This window comes from Haemaphysalis longicornis, unplaced genomic scaffold, assembly GCF_048455015.1.
Source record: "Haemaphysalis longicornis isolate Haplotype H1 unplaced genomic scaffold, Haemaphysalis longicornis Haplotype H1 scaffold_1, whole genome shotgun sequence".
Taxonomy (NCBI): domain Eukaryota; kingdom Metazoa; phylum Arthropoda; class Arachnida; order Ixodida; family Ixodidae; genus Haemaphysalis; species Haemaphysalis longicornis.
In genome coordinates this window covers 460,409,509-460,422,979 of record NW_027526203.1, presented here as the reverse complement: position 1 = coordinate 460,422,979, position 13,471 = coordinate 460,409,509, and the positions used below count along the sequence as shown (strand labels likewise).

Sequence of the window (13,471 nt, the reverse complement as noted above, 5' to 3'; positions counted from 1 at the left end):
TGGGTTCCAGGCGACAGTGACGCACACATTGAAACCACCCTCCAGCAGGGGGCAGATTGTGTTGCTGCCTATGCTCGTGATGTTGGTTTTACTTGTTCGCCCGAGAAGGCAGAGCTGCTGCTTCTCTTGCCCAACAGTCCGAAACGTGCCCGCGCAGCTCCGAACATTACCATCCGGCTGGATGATCACACCGTTGCCCGAGTGCCCTGCCTTAAAATCCGAGGCCTCAATATCCAACAGAACCGCGCCAATACCACATTCCTCGCCAACCTAACAACCCAAGTCAATCAGACTATCAACCTCCTCCGCCGCATCACCACCCGCCACGAAGGGCTCACAGAGGCAGAGCGATTGCGGCTGATACAGGCTGTTGTAATAAGTCGCATCACTTACTCTCTTCCTTATCTGGCACCGTCCTCTAAGGAACTTGACCACGCCGCCCTTCCCAACTGCGCCATCGAACACTGCGTTGTGGAGGTGATCATCGGAAAGAAGAAGAAGGAGAGCGTCTACCTGGTCAACGTATACAGCAACCCCAAACACTACCAGCAGAAATTCCGAACACTCATCCACAAGACCTGCCAGCTAGCCCAAACCGACGCGGCGCTCCTATGCGGAGACTTCAACGCCCAGCATCAGAACTGGGGATACCCCAAGACAAGCACTAAAGGCCGGCAGCTCCTCGACGAGGCAACAGACGCTGGCTTCTACCTGCTCAACGACCCCACGGCGTGCACACGAATCGGAACGTCGGCGCAGAGGGACACCAACCCAGACCTCACCTTCCATAAGCCGACGCCCAACCTTCCACCCGCACAATGGCGCAACACTGAGGAAACACTGGGCAGCGACCACTGCATCCTAGAAATTCTGGTGCCGCTCCGCTACGGGGGGCGCCGCCCCTACGCTCCTCAGAACACACACGCCGTCACGGAATGGAGCGAGTTCAGAGCCAAGCTCGAAGAATACGGCGAGGAAGACACGGCAGAGAACGACATCGAAACGTGGACCCAGAGAATCATCGAAGCGAGGAAGGGCGCAACCACGTCGATCGAAACCGACGAACACCTCCCCCAAGTCGACAGTCACCTCGCACACATGCTCGAGGCAAAGCAGTCCCTGCAACGGCGATGGAGGGCCCAGAAGCACAACCGTAAGCTACGCAAACGCATCGCCCTACTCAACATCGCCATCGACCGCCACAGCGCCGCTCTCTCACGCCAGCAGTGGAATGCAGTGTGCCAACAGGCGGACGGGCAGCTACACAAAGGCCGCACCTGGAACCTCTTACGCCACCTACTAGACGAGTCCAAGAGCAAGGGGACGCAGCGACACTCGCTCCACAGAACACTGCACAAAGCAATCAAAGATCAGGGTGAGGCCGAGTTGCGTAAAAGCCTTGACGCCAGATACCTGCCGTCCACGCCACGGACCCCACTCACTGACTACACCGGTGCGGACAACCCCCAACTCGACGCCGACATCGAGGAATGGGAAATCAGATCCGTATTACAAACGCTCAACTGCAGCTCTGCAGCCGGCCCAGACCGCGTCACCAACAAGGAACTCCGCAACCTGCCGGACACGACAATCGCAGCCCTCGCCAAGCACTACAATGCCTGCTGGCGCGCAGGCACCTTACCTAAGGCCTGGAAGACAGCGAAAACAGTCCTCATACCTAAGCCCGGCAAGCCCCCACACACCGACAACCTCCGACCCATCTCGCTCACGTCATGCGTCGGCAAAGTACTCGAGCACGTGCTGATGAACCGATGGAAGAGATACCTAGAGGACAACGAGCTCTATCCCCACACCATGATCGGATTCCGGGAAAAGCTGAGTACACAAGACGCCATGCTCCTCCTGAAGCGAGACATTTTGGATCGCCCGCCGGGGTGCCGGGACACCTGCGCTGTGCTGGGCCTAGATCTCCAAAGCGCATTCGACAAGATACACCACAAGGCCATCCTGGAGCAAGTATCGGCACTCCACATGGGAACGCGAGCATTCGCCTACGTAAAGAACTTCCTAACAGAACGCACCGTTACCATCCACGCCGGCGACATCGAGCTCGCCCCCAAGACCCTCGGCTCTGAAGGCACTCCCCAAGGCTCGGTTATCTCGCCGCTCTTGTTCAACTTGGTCATGATACGGGTAGCCACGGCCCTGCACACTGTTCCCGACATCCGGCACACCATATATGCCGATGACATCACCATTTGGACAAGAGGCGGCAGCGACGGTCAGACCGAAAATGCACTTCAGCAAGCAATAGAGGCGGTCGAGTTCAGCCTCGAGGGCACAGGACTCAAGTGCTCTCCTGCGAAGTCTGAGCTGCTTATCCTACCACCAGGACCAAACCGGAAAGATGGCAACGCCGCAGCCAACATAGCACTACATACACGCGACGGCGGAAGCATACCCCAAGTCCCTAAAATCCGCGTCCTCGGCATGCACATCGAAGCGCACAGACGCAACGGATTCACAGTCAACAAGCTCCTCACCAAGATCACCGCGGCCACGCAGCTGATCCGCCGGGTCTCATCGAGACACGCCGGCATGAAAGAAGCACATGTACTGAGACTCCTGCAGTCTTTCGCTATCAGCCACGTCGCCTACATAGCCCCGTACCACAACTGGAGCAAGGCCGAGCGTGAGAAAATTGACGCGGCAATACGCAAAGCCTACCGAACAGCGATCGGCCTCTACCAGCACTCACGCACAGACCGGCTTCTCGACCTCGGCGTCCACAACACTCTGGCAGAAATAGCAGAAGCCCAAAACACGTCCCAGATAGCCCGGCTGTCGACCACACGCTCTGGACGACACATCCTGCAACAAGTGAATATCAGGCCCCGCAACCAGCCCGCCGAGGGCACGACCACCCTATCCGAACCCATGCTCAGACTCCTCCGAGTCCGCCCACTTCCCAAGAATACGAACCCGGAACACCATCCAGAACGCCGGCTGGCTAGAGCCCGATCGCTAGCCTCCACGTACGCCGCGGATAACACCGCATACTACGTCGACGCGGCGGAAGACCGCGCCCGGCCCAACTACTACACGGCAGTCGCAATCGCAGCATCCGATGGAACAATCCGCACGGCCGGCAGCTTCAAGGCCACGGACTCGCATCACGCAGAAGAGCTCGCGATCGCCCTCGCCGCGACCGACCCTCGATGTAGAACGATACTTAGCGACTCACGAACAGCGATCCTCCGCTTTGCGAACAACACAACAAGCACCAGTACGGCCCGCTTCCTCCACAGGACGGGCCAAACGCGCCAGCACCCGATCTTTATCAGTTGGTATCCTGCACACGTGGGACCGCTCGACCCGGAGGGACGGATCCGTAACCGGAACGAGGAGGCTGACCGCGCAGCGCGAGGACTTACGTACCGTGCGACGCACACCAGCCAACACTCGGACCGCAATCGGAACAGCCAACTGCGACCCGAAGAGAGCGAACCAGTACCACTGGAGACGTACGGAGACATCCTGAGATGGTACCGCCACAACAGGCAGCGACTCCCTGCCCCACACCCGCAACTAACGCGCCGCGAAGGCGTGCTATACCGCCAGCTACAGACGGACTCAATCCTGACACCCGTGCTCGCCAGATACATCTGCCCAACGCTATACAACACCGACCGTTGCATCATCTGCAAGACCGCCCCCGCTACGACAGCGCACATCCTCAACGATTGCACTCGCCTACAAACACACTCTGAAGCACAAGAATTGCCACCAAAAGTGCGTGAGGCCATCACCTCCTCAGACTACAACACACAACTCCAGGCCGTCCGGCAGGTGGAGGAAGCCCTGACCCGACAGCGGGAAGGACCTGCGGTGGCGCAAACCATTACGGGCTCGACCCGCCCGGGATCGGGGCCGACCCCCACGGCCTAATTCACTCTGCCGGACACGCAATAAAGTTTCTCTCTCTCTCTCTCTCTCTCTAAGGAACTCAAAAAGGCGGATTGTCTAATTCGAAAAGTGTTCAAGACGGCGCTCAGGATTCCGCAGAGCGCTGCCACCGCTCGTGTAGAATAGTTTGGTGTCTACAACACCGCATCTGAGCTCCTCGAAGCTCATCTTGTGAGCCAGCCCGCCTTGCAACAACATCAACAGGTCAATCTCTCCTTCGGCGACTTCCAATAAACTTCCCTTTCGATACAGAATCCTCTTGCCATTCCTAGCACTATCCATGAACTGTTCATCGTTCGGCCCATTCCCCGTAACATGCACCCGATGCACAATCGAGCCCGCAGGGGCAGCGTGCGCGGGCCCTTACGAAGCGATACCCAGTGCATCCAGCAACTGTTTATGTTGACGCGGCTAGCTACAGGCACCACGACGCCTACGCGGTCGCAATCATCAACAGTCCCCCTCTTACCACCCTCACCCTTCGCACTTCTTCCCCCGCGATTGCGGAAGAGGCGGCTATTGGTCTTGCATTAACACTACGGCCTTCCCCTGCGATCATAATCTCCGATTCGAAGACAGCCATTCGAAATTTCGCCCGGGGCCGCATTTCTGCCCTGGCACTCAAAATCCTTCAAAATCCCCCTGACTCCCCCACCGAGCTGGTATGGACCCCAGCCCACACGGGTGTGGGAGGGAACGAGGCAGCACATAGAGCCGCTCGAGAGCTCACCTTCCGAGCGGGTCTTAGCCTTGAACCCTTCCATGGAGCCCTGTCAGCTCGAGATCGGCTCCTTTCCTTAAATGAGATTACGTCGCATTACCGCCTCTCCCGCCGTCTACTGCCCCCTGCACACCCGGCGCTTTCTCACACCGAAGAACGCCTATGGGGCTTAGTGCAAACGTACACCCTTCCTTGCCTCTCCCGCCTGCACCGCATGTACCCCACTCTGTACTCCTCACCCCACTGCCCCGCTTGTGGGGTGGTCCAAACCATGGATCACCTCTGGCAATGCCCCCACAACCCATTCCCCCCATATCGAGACTGTGAGCACTGGGCGAGGGCGTTGGGCAGCTAGATTCGGCGGTGCAAGATGCCATCGTCGCCCGGGCTGCCAAAGTCACCGGGGACCTTCCTCCCTCGGTCACCACCCCTCCCCCGAATTGGCCGTTGCGGCAACTCTCTCTCTCTCTCTCTCTCTCTCTCTCTCTCTCTCTCTCTCTCTCTCTCTCTCTCTCTCTCTCTCTCTCTCTCTCTCTCTCTCTCTCTCTCGCTGTTTGCGAAGAATTCTGAATAACCAGCAGCAGTTGGTAGCCTGTGTTGAGTAAAGACATTGTATCGCGGCCCGCCGCGAGGGCGGCCAAAGGAGCTCGCTCGATTGGTGCGTGGTTCAGGCAGTCGGTTGGTTCGCATCACGGTAGCCGAACGCCTGGTGCGGCCGCTCCTTTCGCCACACCCTTCTCCAAACGAATTGCTGCAGTTTAACGTGTATCAGGTCATACTTTCATTTCGATTACACCGCTGAAATCGCAGGTTAAGGTTAGTTGATCTCGGACTAAAATCGCGCGCTGGGCTCTGGAAGGAAGGTTCACGTCAACACACAGTCTCCGTGATACCGGGATCGCTCGGTGACATGAGTGACAACAGCAGCCGTGAGTAAGCAAAAATATATACGATGAGAAAAAATTAAGAAAGAATAGCAACCAAGAGACGCAAATGCTTGTGAACAGCACAGAAAACAATGACGCTCGATAAAAGGCATTCCAAGCATTCATTCTTTCAAGACCAGAGAGGGTGGCAAAAGAGACACAGGTGTTGAAGTTTTTAATTATAAAAGCAAGGTCATAGTAAATATGATGTCTCTGAACTAAAAGTCTAGCTAAAAATGCTGCAAACGGCAGGGAAGAGAAAGCTCTCCGCGCGGTGAGTGACCGGGAAATGCGGAAGTGGCCTGGGCGAACACATCACAGATGTTCAGAAATCGTCGCTGCTGTCGCTCCCGAAATGGTAGTTGACCGCGGTTCCGGTGGATCGACTCGCCATCGAACGCGGTGGAGGTGCTTCGCTTTCCAACACGTCGTCCTCTTCGTCCGAAGACAGCACACGCGGCCGTGCGCGCCGTTTTTTAGGCGCGACGGAGGCGTCCGTGTCAGGGCTAGCACCAGCAGCAGCAGGCGCAGCAGCCGCCCGCTTGGCGCGCTTCTTGGGTTCCGCCCCTTTGTTCTGTCCAGAGGCTCCGCTGCCGCCAGGTTTGGCGTCACCTTCGCCGATCTTCCGCCGCTGGGGCACTTTCACCTGAAGGGGTCGCTTCTTGGGATGCGCCTGCGGGATTCGCAATGAAAAGTAAGCGCACTTCAGTAGGAGGGCATCTAGCACGCAGATATGGGAAAATACCTTGATTGACACTGCGTACATGATGACGCGTAGCCGTGAGAGCATTTCCGTCATTACTCTTCTACGTTCGTAAAGAGATGCCGGCGTGTGTCACAGAGTATGAAGTACGCTTGGCTCCGACCAAAAAACTGTCCGCATTAGTTCATGCTGTATGGTCGGGACCCGCACCACGAGGAGGTGGATGACGAGAGTGATTGCTTCATAACAGGGACGGATCATCAGATTCTCACGTTGGTGAGAAGCCACGTGAGGAATTAGTCGCGTTACTCGCGAACTGATGCCGGAACAAAAATGTTGCATGTACTTAATTCGCCTTCCTTACACGAACGGTGCCGCCTAGCCAGACTACGGTTCCCCTTCTTGCTTCCTAACGCAAAAACTGCAACAAACACTAAAAGCTATACAAATTACGTAATCTCTCAAGCACACGTTAAGGTACATATATTTCCCCCCCAGAAGAATAAAACAATGAAGTGTATTACCAACAACAGTTATTCAAAGATAGTTACACAATTTGAAAACAAGCTGAAGCGAATCGCGTGCAGAACGAAATTCTCTGCATTACAGAAGATGTTTATTACTGTAAATTGCTGTTATGTAGGTATTGTTACTACTACATATCCTGTGTCTTATGCACAGTCGTCAAAAGTTGATAACGAAGAAGGGGGTGGCTGCCTATGCACGGACCGGCCGATTCCGATAGCCACCGGCGCATCTTCGGCGGATGATAACCGGTGCTCACCAGGCTGACTTGCTGCACTTGAAAGCTCCAGCGCATGCGCACAGCCTCTCCGACTACCTAGGACGCTATAGCAAGCTGCCGCTCTGGGCACACGCTTGCACCTCGTTCTTTGTTGACACTTTTGATGACTGTACATAGGTTCAATGAGACAATATTTTATGTATAATTTATGTAAGGCACATTGTTATTTTCACTTTCTGGTGCCGTACGTCACCCCTGTAACGGCCTCCCGGCAAACAGTATGCGGAAATCTAAAAATTTGCAGAAACTCCCGAATGGGGATTGTCAAATGCTTAAGCCCCTCCGCTATGCAGCGTTTAAAGTCGGCTTCACTACTTTCCATACACGCATTTTTAGGACTACTACTCGAGGCGTCATAAGCAGTCATATGTTGGAATGCCCTAGGACCTGTAAAGCTCGCGTAAAGCTCGCGCAGGGATGCGTTCGCCCGGGGTTTCTCTGCTAGTCGCCGTCGCCACCACACGTTAAACTAAACGCATAGGCAGTAATATCCCCCTTTTTCTTCGATGAAAAAAAAAAATCCTGCAAACTATTCACGCGCTTGCGAACGTCTTGGAGTTAGCAAAACTTTTTACTTGAAAAATTTTAAGTAAAAAAAAATTCCGCGAAACGAGCACTTGCCTTACATTTGTCATTCCTATTGCATTTACCACAGAAAAAAAGATATTTCATAAATCCTTGACCACTTGCACTTCCGCGTCCAGTATTGGCCATATTTGGGCTGGCCCAACGCCACCTCCATCCTTTAGACCTTTCCAAAAGTGACGACCTAAATAGAGTTGTTGTACACGCGGCTATAAACAATTGTGCGACTTTTGCCTCACTCGCTAAGTGAACCAAAATCAGCCTTTCTCGTAGCAACAAATTCATCCGCACAAATATCGGCCGTCGTCTTCGCGAAGTGCGAAAACTAACGAAACTGCTCCTCTCCTAAATAATAGACTATATTTTTTTTAAATTCCGAAGTGAAGTATTTACTTTGAGCGTTAGATTTAGTTTATTTCAAAGTAAAATGTTTTGAACAGCACATGTCTCTGGTTAAAGTACAAAAAAGCGGTAGATAGGAAATGTTTTCGGGTTTTAGTAAATCATTTAGCTGTGCAAGCTGGCTTATAGTTTAAGACCACTTTTATAATTCTATTCTCGAAGCTGTCTGTACGTAATGTATAGCAGAAATAGTGATTGATCTCCGCCCGCGTGCGGTTTGTTCCCTTCAAAGAGCGACGTGATAGCCGAGGCGTCGGCTATAACGAAAGCTGCTTTTCGAAATCGTACGGGCAAGTAGCTTTGTAAATAAGGGTGCGCTTTTTTACTTGCAATGCCAAACATTGCTACTCTGGCAGTTATTATGATGAAAAAAAAACTACGGCTGTCTACTTCATCTCGACTGATAGCAACGGGATGCCGGAATTGGTGCCTAACTCCATTATCATGGGCAAACGTTACTGGAAGTTCTGTGGAAATAACAGAAACGCGGCGCTACCACGCTCATTTGAAGACTGCTCTGAGCGGTCGCCGGTCCTGGAGCGGCCGCTTCCGTTCCATCACGTAAGTCACGTCCGGCCGCCTATATGACCGCCTTTTCTATTGAGTTTCGGTTCCGAAAACGCAAATGTCGCGAGCCGTTTGTGTCGCGCGCGTTGATGTTAAAAGCGCAGTATTTTGCATTTCATACCATTTTTATATGTACCATTAGGTGACATTAATTTTACGTTGTCGAAAATTTGAGTGCAGTTGGCCTTTGAACAACCCCGTCTATCCCTCAGGAAACGCCACATATCAAGCCCCCTAAAGCCGGGTTCACTGCTAGACAGAAATGCATTGCTGAGGAGGGAGACTATTTCAGGGATAATTTAAGAGGGGATATCCCGGGGCTGCAGAAGTTGCAAGGCAAGTGTTGATCGAAGTGGCATCAACACTTGCTTTGCAAGTCCTCACAGAAAACTTCAAATATCGCTACTTCGGGACAAACTCAAGTCTCTAAAGAGACCACTTATTGGGATAAACAGACGGTGGCTGTTCTCCCTTGAACGGACATGTATACGCGGAAATATTTCCAAGAAACGTAAAGCAGTACGTACCACCTCATCATCACTAGATTCCACGATTACAGGAGAGCTGTCACTCCCGGAGCTGCTGCTATCCCTTCGTTTCGAAGGCTTCGCCCTTGTTGATGCCTTCGTTGCGGCTGCAACCCGCTTTTTCGGTGGCGCCTGGGCTGTTTCTCCATCGTCTGGATCGAGCTCCGCCTTAGCTTCCCCATTGTCTCCATCGGGCGTAGCCTTCTTTGCCGGCCTCCGGCTGGCACCTTTCTCGGGCTTTGGTTCCCACTCGATCTTTGGTATTATACGCTCGCCAGTCACTGAAGGCTCTGCTTCAGTCTTCTTGGATGTCCCCTGGGAGCAACGTGGTAAGGCGAAGATGAAACATGCACTTTTTTACGGCTTAGAGTTGCCCTATTCCACAGAGTATTTACAGCATCTAGATGTTCGCTACAGCAAGGCCATTCCTGCAATCAAAAACTTGTAGAATAGCAGTCCCAAGTAATTGGAGGTTGATTGCGTGTAGTGTAGCAATCTTTAGCGTCAGCGGTAGTCATATCCACTGCAGTTTCATTGCTCGGGCTACCTCTCGGAAACCAGCAGCTTATGCTACTGCACGTCCTGTCGCAGACTAACACGCCACCACTCCCGCACCGCGGTTGTGTCCGGCGAGTGCAACAGAATGACGTGTCGGGACTGAGGAACGCTATAATTCGCTCTGCGCTTGAAGGGGCCATGAAGACAAAATAAAACTTGGTTCAATTTTTGAAAGAACTAGCTTTTAGTAACTCACTCAGCTCCATTCTAGCCAGGAAAGCCGTTTTCTAACTTATAAAACGCAGGAAATATTTAAACGCCTTCAAAGTTCGCGCTACAGTGACATGCTATAGGCAGTATTAAAGCAATAGAGGCCAGTACTAAAAAAAGATGTCAGCGTGTCAACCCCACGTTGCATTCAAGTGATACGGACAAACGGAAATAGAGACCGTACTACCATTGGAACTTTTGATAACGACCTTTTCATACTGTAAATATATTGGCGTTTCACCGACGACGGTCTCCTCCCTTGCCCCTCCCTGAAGGTTCTTCCACATGGTGCCGGAAACCCGGGACGTCAAGCGACATGACGAGGTGAGCCATGGAGCGGAAATGCGCCCGCATTGCTCACCCCGAAGCGGGGAGGAGATGTCAAGGCAGAGGAACCGGCTGCGCATTGCTCAGAAAAGCCTTTTTGATTTTTTATCAGAAGCTTATCGCTGAATTAGCTCTCACTCTTGACAGATACAAAGACGTCGAGGGCGCTGTTTTGTTAGCCAGGCTCCAGCATAGCGCCGACACAGTGAATGAAACCAATCAGAAGCTAGCTGGAAATCCCTACCTGCGGAACTACGCTAGACGATGACCACGTTTGAGCGCGAACACGATGACGCTCTATAGTCGTTTAAAGAAGCATACACTGCAAAATCATTGGTTCACTTCGACGAAAGTTTCACGCAGGAAACGAAGGCGTCAGACAGGAACAATTTCTCGAAAAAAGGCAGAAGGCAACACCAGTCAATAGATGAATCGAGTAGTACAAGCGAGAGCAGAGATCATGGTCAGGAGACTGCAGGTCCTACGTCGCACAGACGACGACCTCAATGACATCGATGGGCATTGCGGTAATCAGGATCTCCAACCTTGATTGCCTACGCTGTACTTAAGAGGATAGCGTATCAGTTATTACAGGTGCGTTTGGTGACAAAGCGGGCGTCCCACAACATGGGGGATAATGTGTTCGGCCGGAGATTCAAGCGTATCATGGCAGACACCCCCCCCCCCCTCTTTTTTTTTTGCTGAGAGGGTACATTCTCGACCTATGCGTATTGTGCTATTGCTATTGTAGGACACTAATAAATAACGATTTCAATTGGTGGCGCCCGCGCTACGTTTCAGGGCTCGGTTTACGGCAGACAATCCGCACCGTATAACGTGTTATACATGGCTGCATCCAGCTGTCATCGTTCAAACTGAGACACCGACACCCCTGTATCATTAACGTTAAACATCCAGTGACGGCTATAAATATCGTTAATACAAGTATTGAAGCTTACTAGCGTGTTATACACACAGGACATAAGTGCATGATTAGCCCGTACCCCTGGGTCTTGTGACGTACGCAGAACATTAGTATTCATAAAGGTTCTTGATAAAATCGAAAATTGGGCGAGTTGGTATGCAAGTAAAATAACCAACCCAAAACGGCGCCACTCATGAAGGTTGCATGCAGGCACAACGCTGAGTAAAAAGTAAAGACAGAACAGTGAAAAACACTAAAGAAAAAATATTTTACAGGGAACAGTAGAGGTTCTGTTGGAAGCCGATTCTTAAAATAATGCAGAGCATGCAGAGCTCATTCACTCATTGTGTAAACAACAAAAGTGGGGCTGCCTAGTTTTATGCACCTTCGTCTTTTTGACCTCTTATTTCGTGCAGTTACCGTCTTGGGCGGCAAAAGAAAACAGCGTCAGATTGAGGTAAGTACCTTCGCACGACCGGCCTTGCCAACTTTCGCCGCTTTTGACTTGCTCGAACTCTCTTCGTCGCGCTCCGCCTGCTCAACCTCGTCCAGCTTAGCCGAAAATACGTCCAGGTCCTCTTCCCACAGGTCCTGGGGAGTTTTCTGCTGCAAAATCTCGAGCTCTTGTCTTTTACTGTCCCTTTTGGCCAAGAGGTCCTCCTTGCGCTCACGAGTGAGGCTCCACAGAGGCATGCCAAGAAGGTAATTGTAGTGCACGCTGCCGCCGTCCTTGTCGGCGTCATCGGCCATGTCCCCGTCCTCCTCGTCCTGCGACCCCGTCTGCGAGTCCACTGGGTTAGATTGTTGTTGCTGCTGCTGCTTCCAGATGACCAGGGGGTCTGGATCGTAGCCTCGTGATCGGAGGGTCTCCATCATCTCCTTGCGGCGCCGGTTCTCGATCTTGATGACGTTGTCAATCTTCTCCAGGATGAAGCGCGCCTGGTTTTCTAGCCGCTTTGCTTCGGCCGTCAGGAGACCGATCTTGTAAGCTTTCCGCTTCACGTACCTACGGACATAAACGAAGATATGGTAGGGGACGAAGCAGCACTTCTGATATTGCAAGAGGTTGCATCACTGAAAATTTGAAACATGAGAATCCTTTGTGGGTTAACAAGAGATAAGACATTTGTACGTATGTCGATGTATACTAAGCTTCATAACGAAGCGTGCCGCTATGCGCGAAAAGAATCCCATCAGACACAACGACGATTGCAGCCCATTTTTCGCAATTTCGATGTCAACACAGATTGTAGGCGGGCCATGGTTGGTACATAACTGAGTTACAAACAGCGCCGGAACAGGACGATGGGAGGACATCGCCGTGTTTGTGTGATCCTCCCATCGTCCTGTTCCTGCGCTGTTTGTAACTCCGTTCGATGTCAATTTCGTGCTACAAAGCACCGTAGTGACTGCTGTACAATGAAGCGGTAAGCTCTAGATTAGTCTGGAGCCTGAAATTCCCGAATTTAAAACGAAGTGGTATATTGTGACCGGGAGTCAAACGCGCGACACTATATTCCGCAGTTGGCAGAATGCTGGGGACAAGTGGAGACGCGGGTCGAGCAGCTATTTGTCTGCAGTGAATGTTCAGCGCTAAAGAAACTGGGACTTAACAACAAACTGCACAGCATCGTTCCGCTCTAATATTGTGTATTTGCACCTGATGTGAAATAACAAACCTACCGTGCAATTAGATCGAAACTTTCGCACCGAGTGTCAACGTGCCAGCGTTTCAGACAAAAAAGTTTACCTTTGGAGTCGTGTCGTGAAGAAGTCGCGCATAATGTCTTCGGGTGTTCGATACGTTTTAAGGACTCCGTCTGCATCGAAAAGGACCATAGACGATGTAGTGAGTGAGGTCTGCAGCTTGAACACCTTGTGAAGTCCGTCGCTGAGCGCCTTGGACAGATTTCCCTCGGACATGGTGACCACAAATCGGACAGTGGTATCCGTGTGGTACTCTTTGTAGTCCGCGATCAGTGGAGGAACCTTCTCGGTACCGTGCAGCATTGTCTCCAGAACTGCTTCCTTGTACGACTGAGTCCAACTACGAATGGGAAGTTCGGTGATTTCAATAGTCGTAGAGTTCACGAGGGAAACTTCGCCGCTGACGATGAATCGCTGAGGTTCAACCTGCAGATAGGAAGTTTAACGTTAAGTTAAGTTATTTTAATAAAAACATACCAGTCGCGTCGGGGTAACGAGAACCTGAAAACTGCTAACAAAAATTTAGTGCCGTTGCACAAAGCGTTACCTTACGATAGCCGCTAGCTATCTTTAACCCTTGA

The 13,471-nt window shown here is 52.0% G+C and overlaps 1 protein-coding gene across 1 annotated transcript in view; it reads right to left on the bottom strand.

Annotated features, from left to right (window-relative positions):
• Positions 1-5,679: 5,679 nt before the first annotated feature.
• Positions 5,680-13,471, bottom strand: part of LOC144156135 (DNA topoisomerase 2-alpha-like) — a 42,367-nt gene continuing 34,575 nt past the window's right edge. Inside the window, exons 8-11 of the mRNA XM_077687966.1 lie at positions 12,934-13,316; positions 11,649-12,189; positions 9,164-9,478; positions 5,680-6,247 (exon numbers count right to left, since the gene is read on the bottom strand). Coding sequence (XP_077544092.1) covers positions 5,900-6,247; positions 9,164-9,478; positions 11,649-12,189; positions 12,934-13,316 — 1,587 coding nt within the window. The 3' untranslated portion in view covers positions 5,680-5,899. The remainder of the gene's footprint in view (positions 6,248-9,163; positions 9,479-11,648; positions 12,190-12,933; positions 13,317-13,471) is intronic.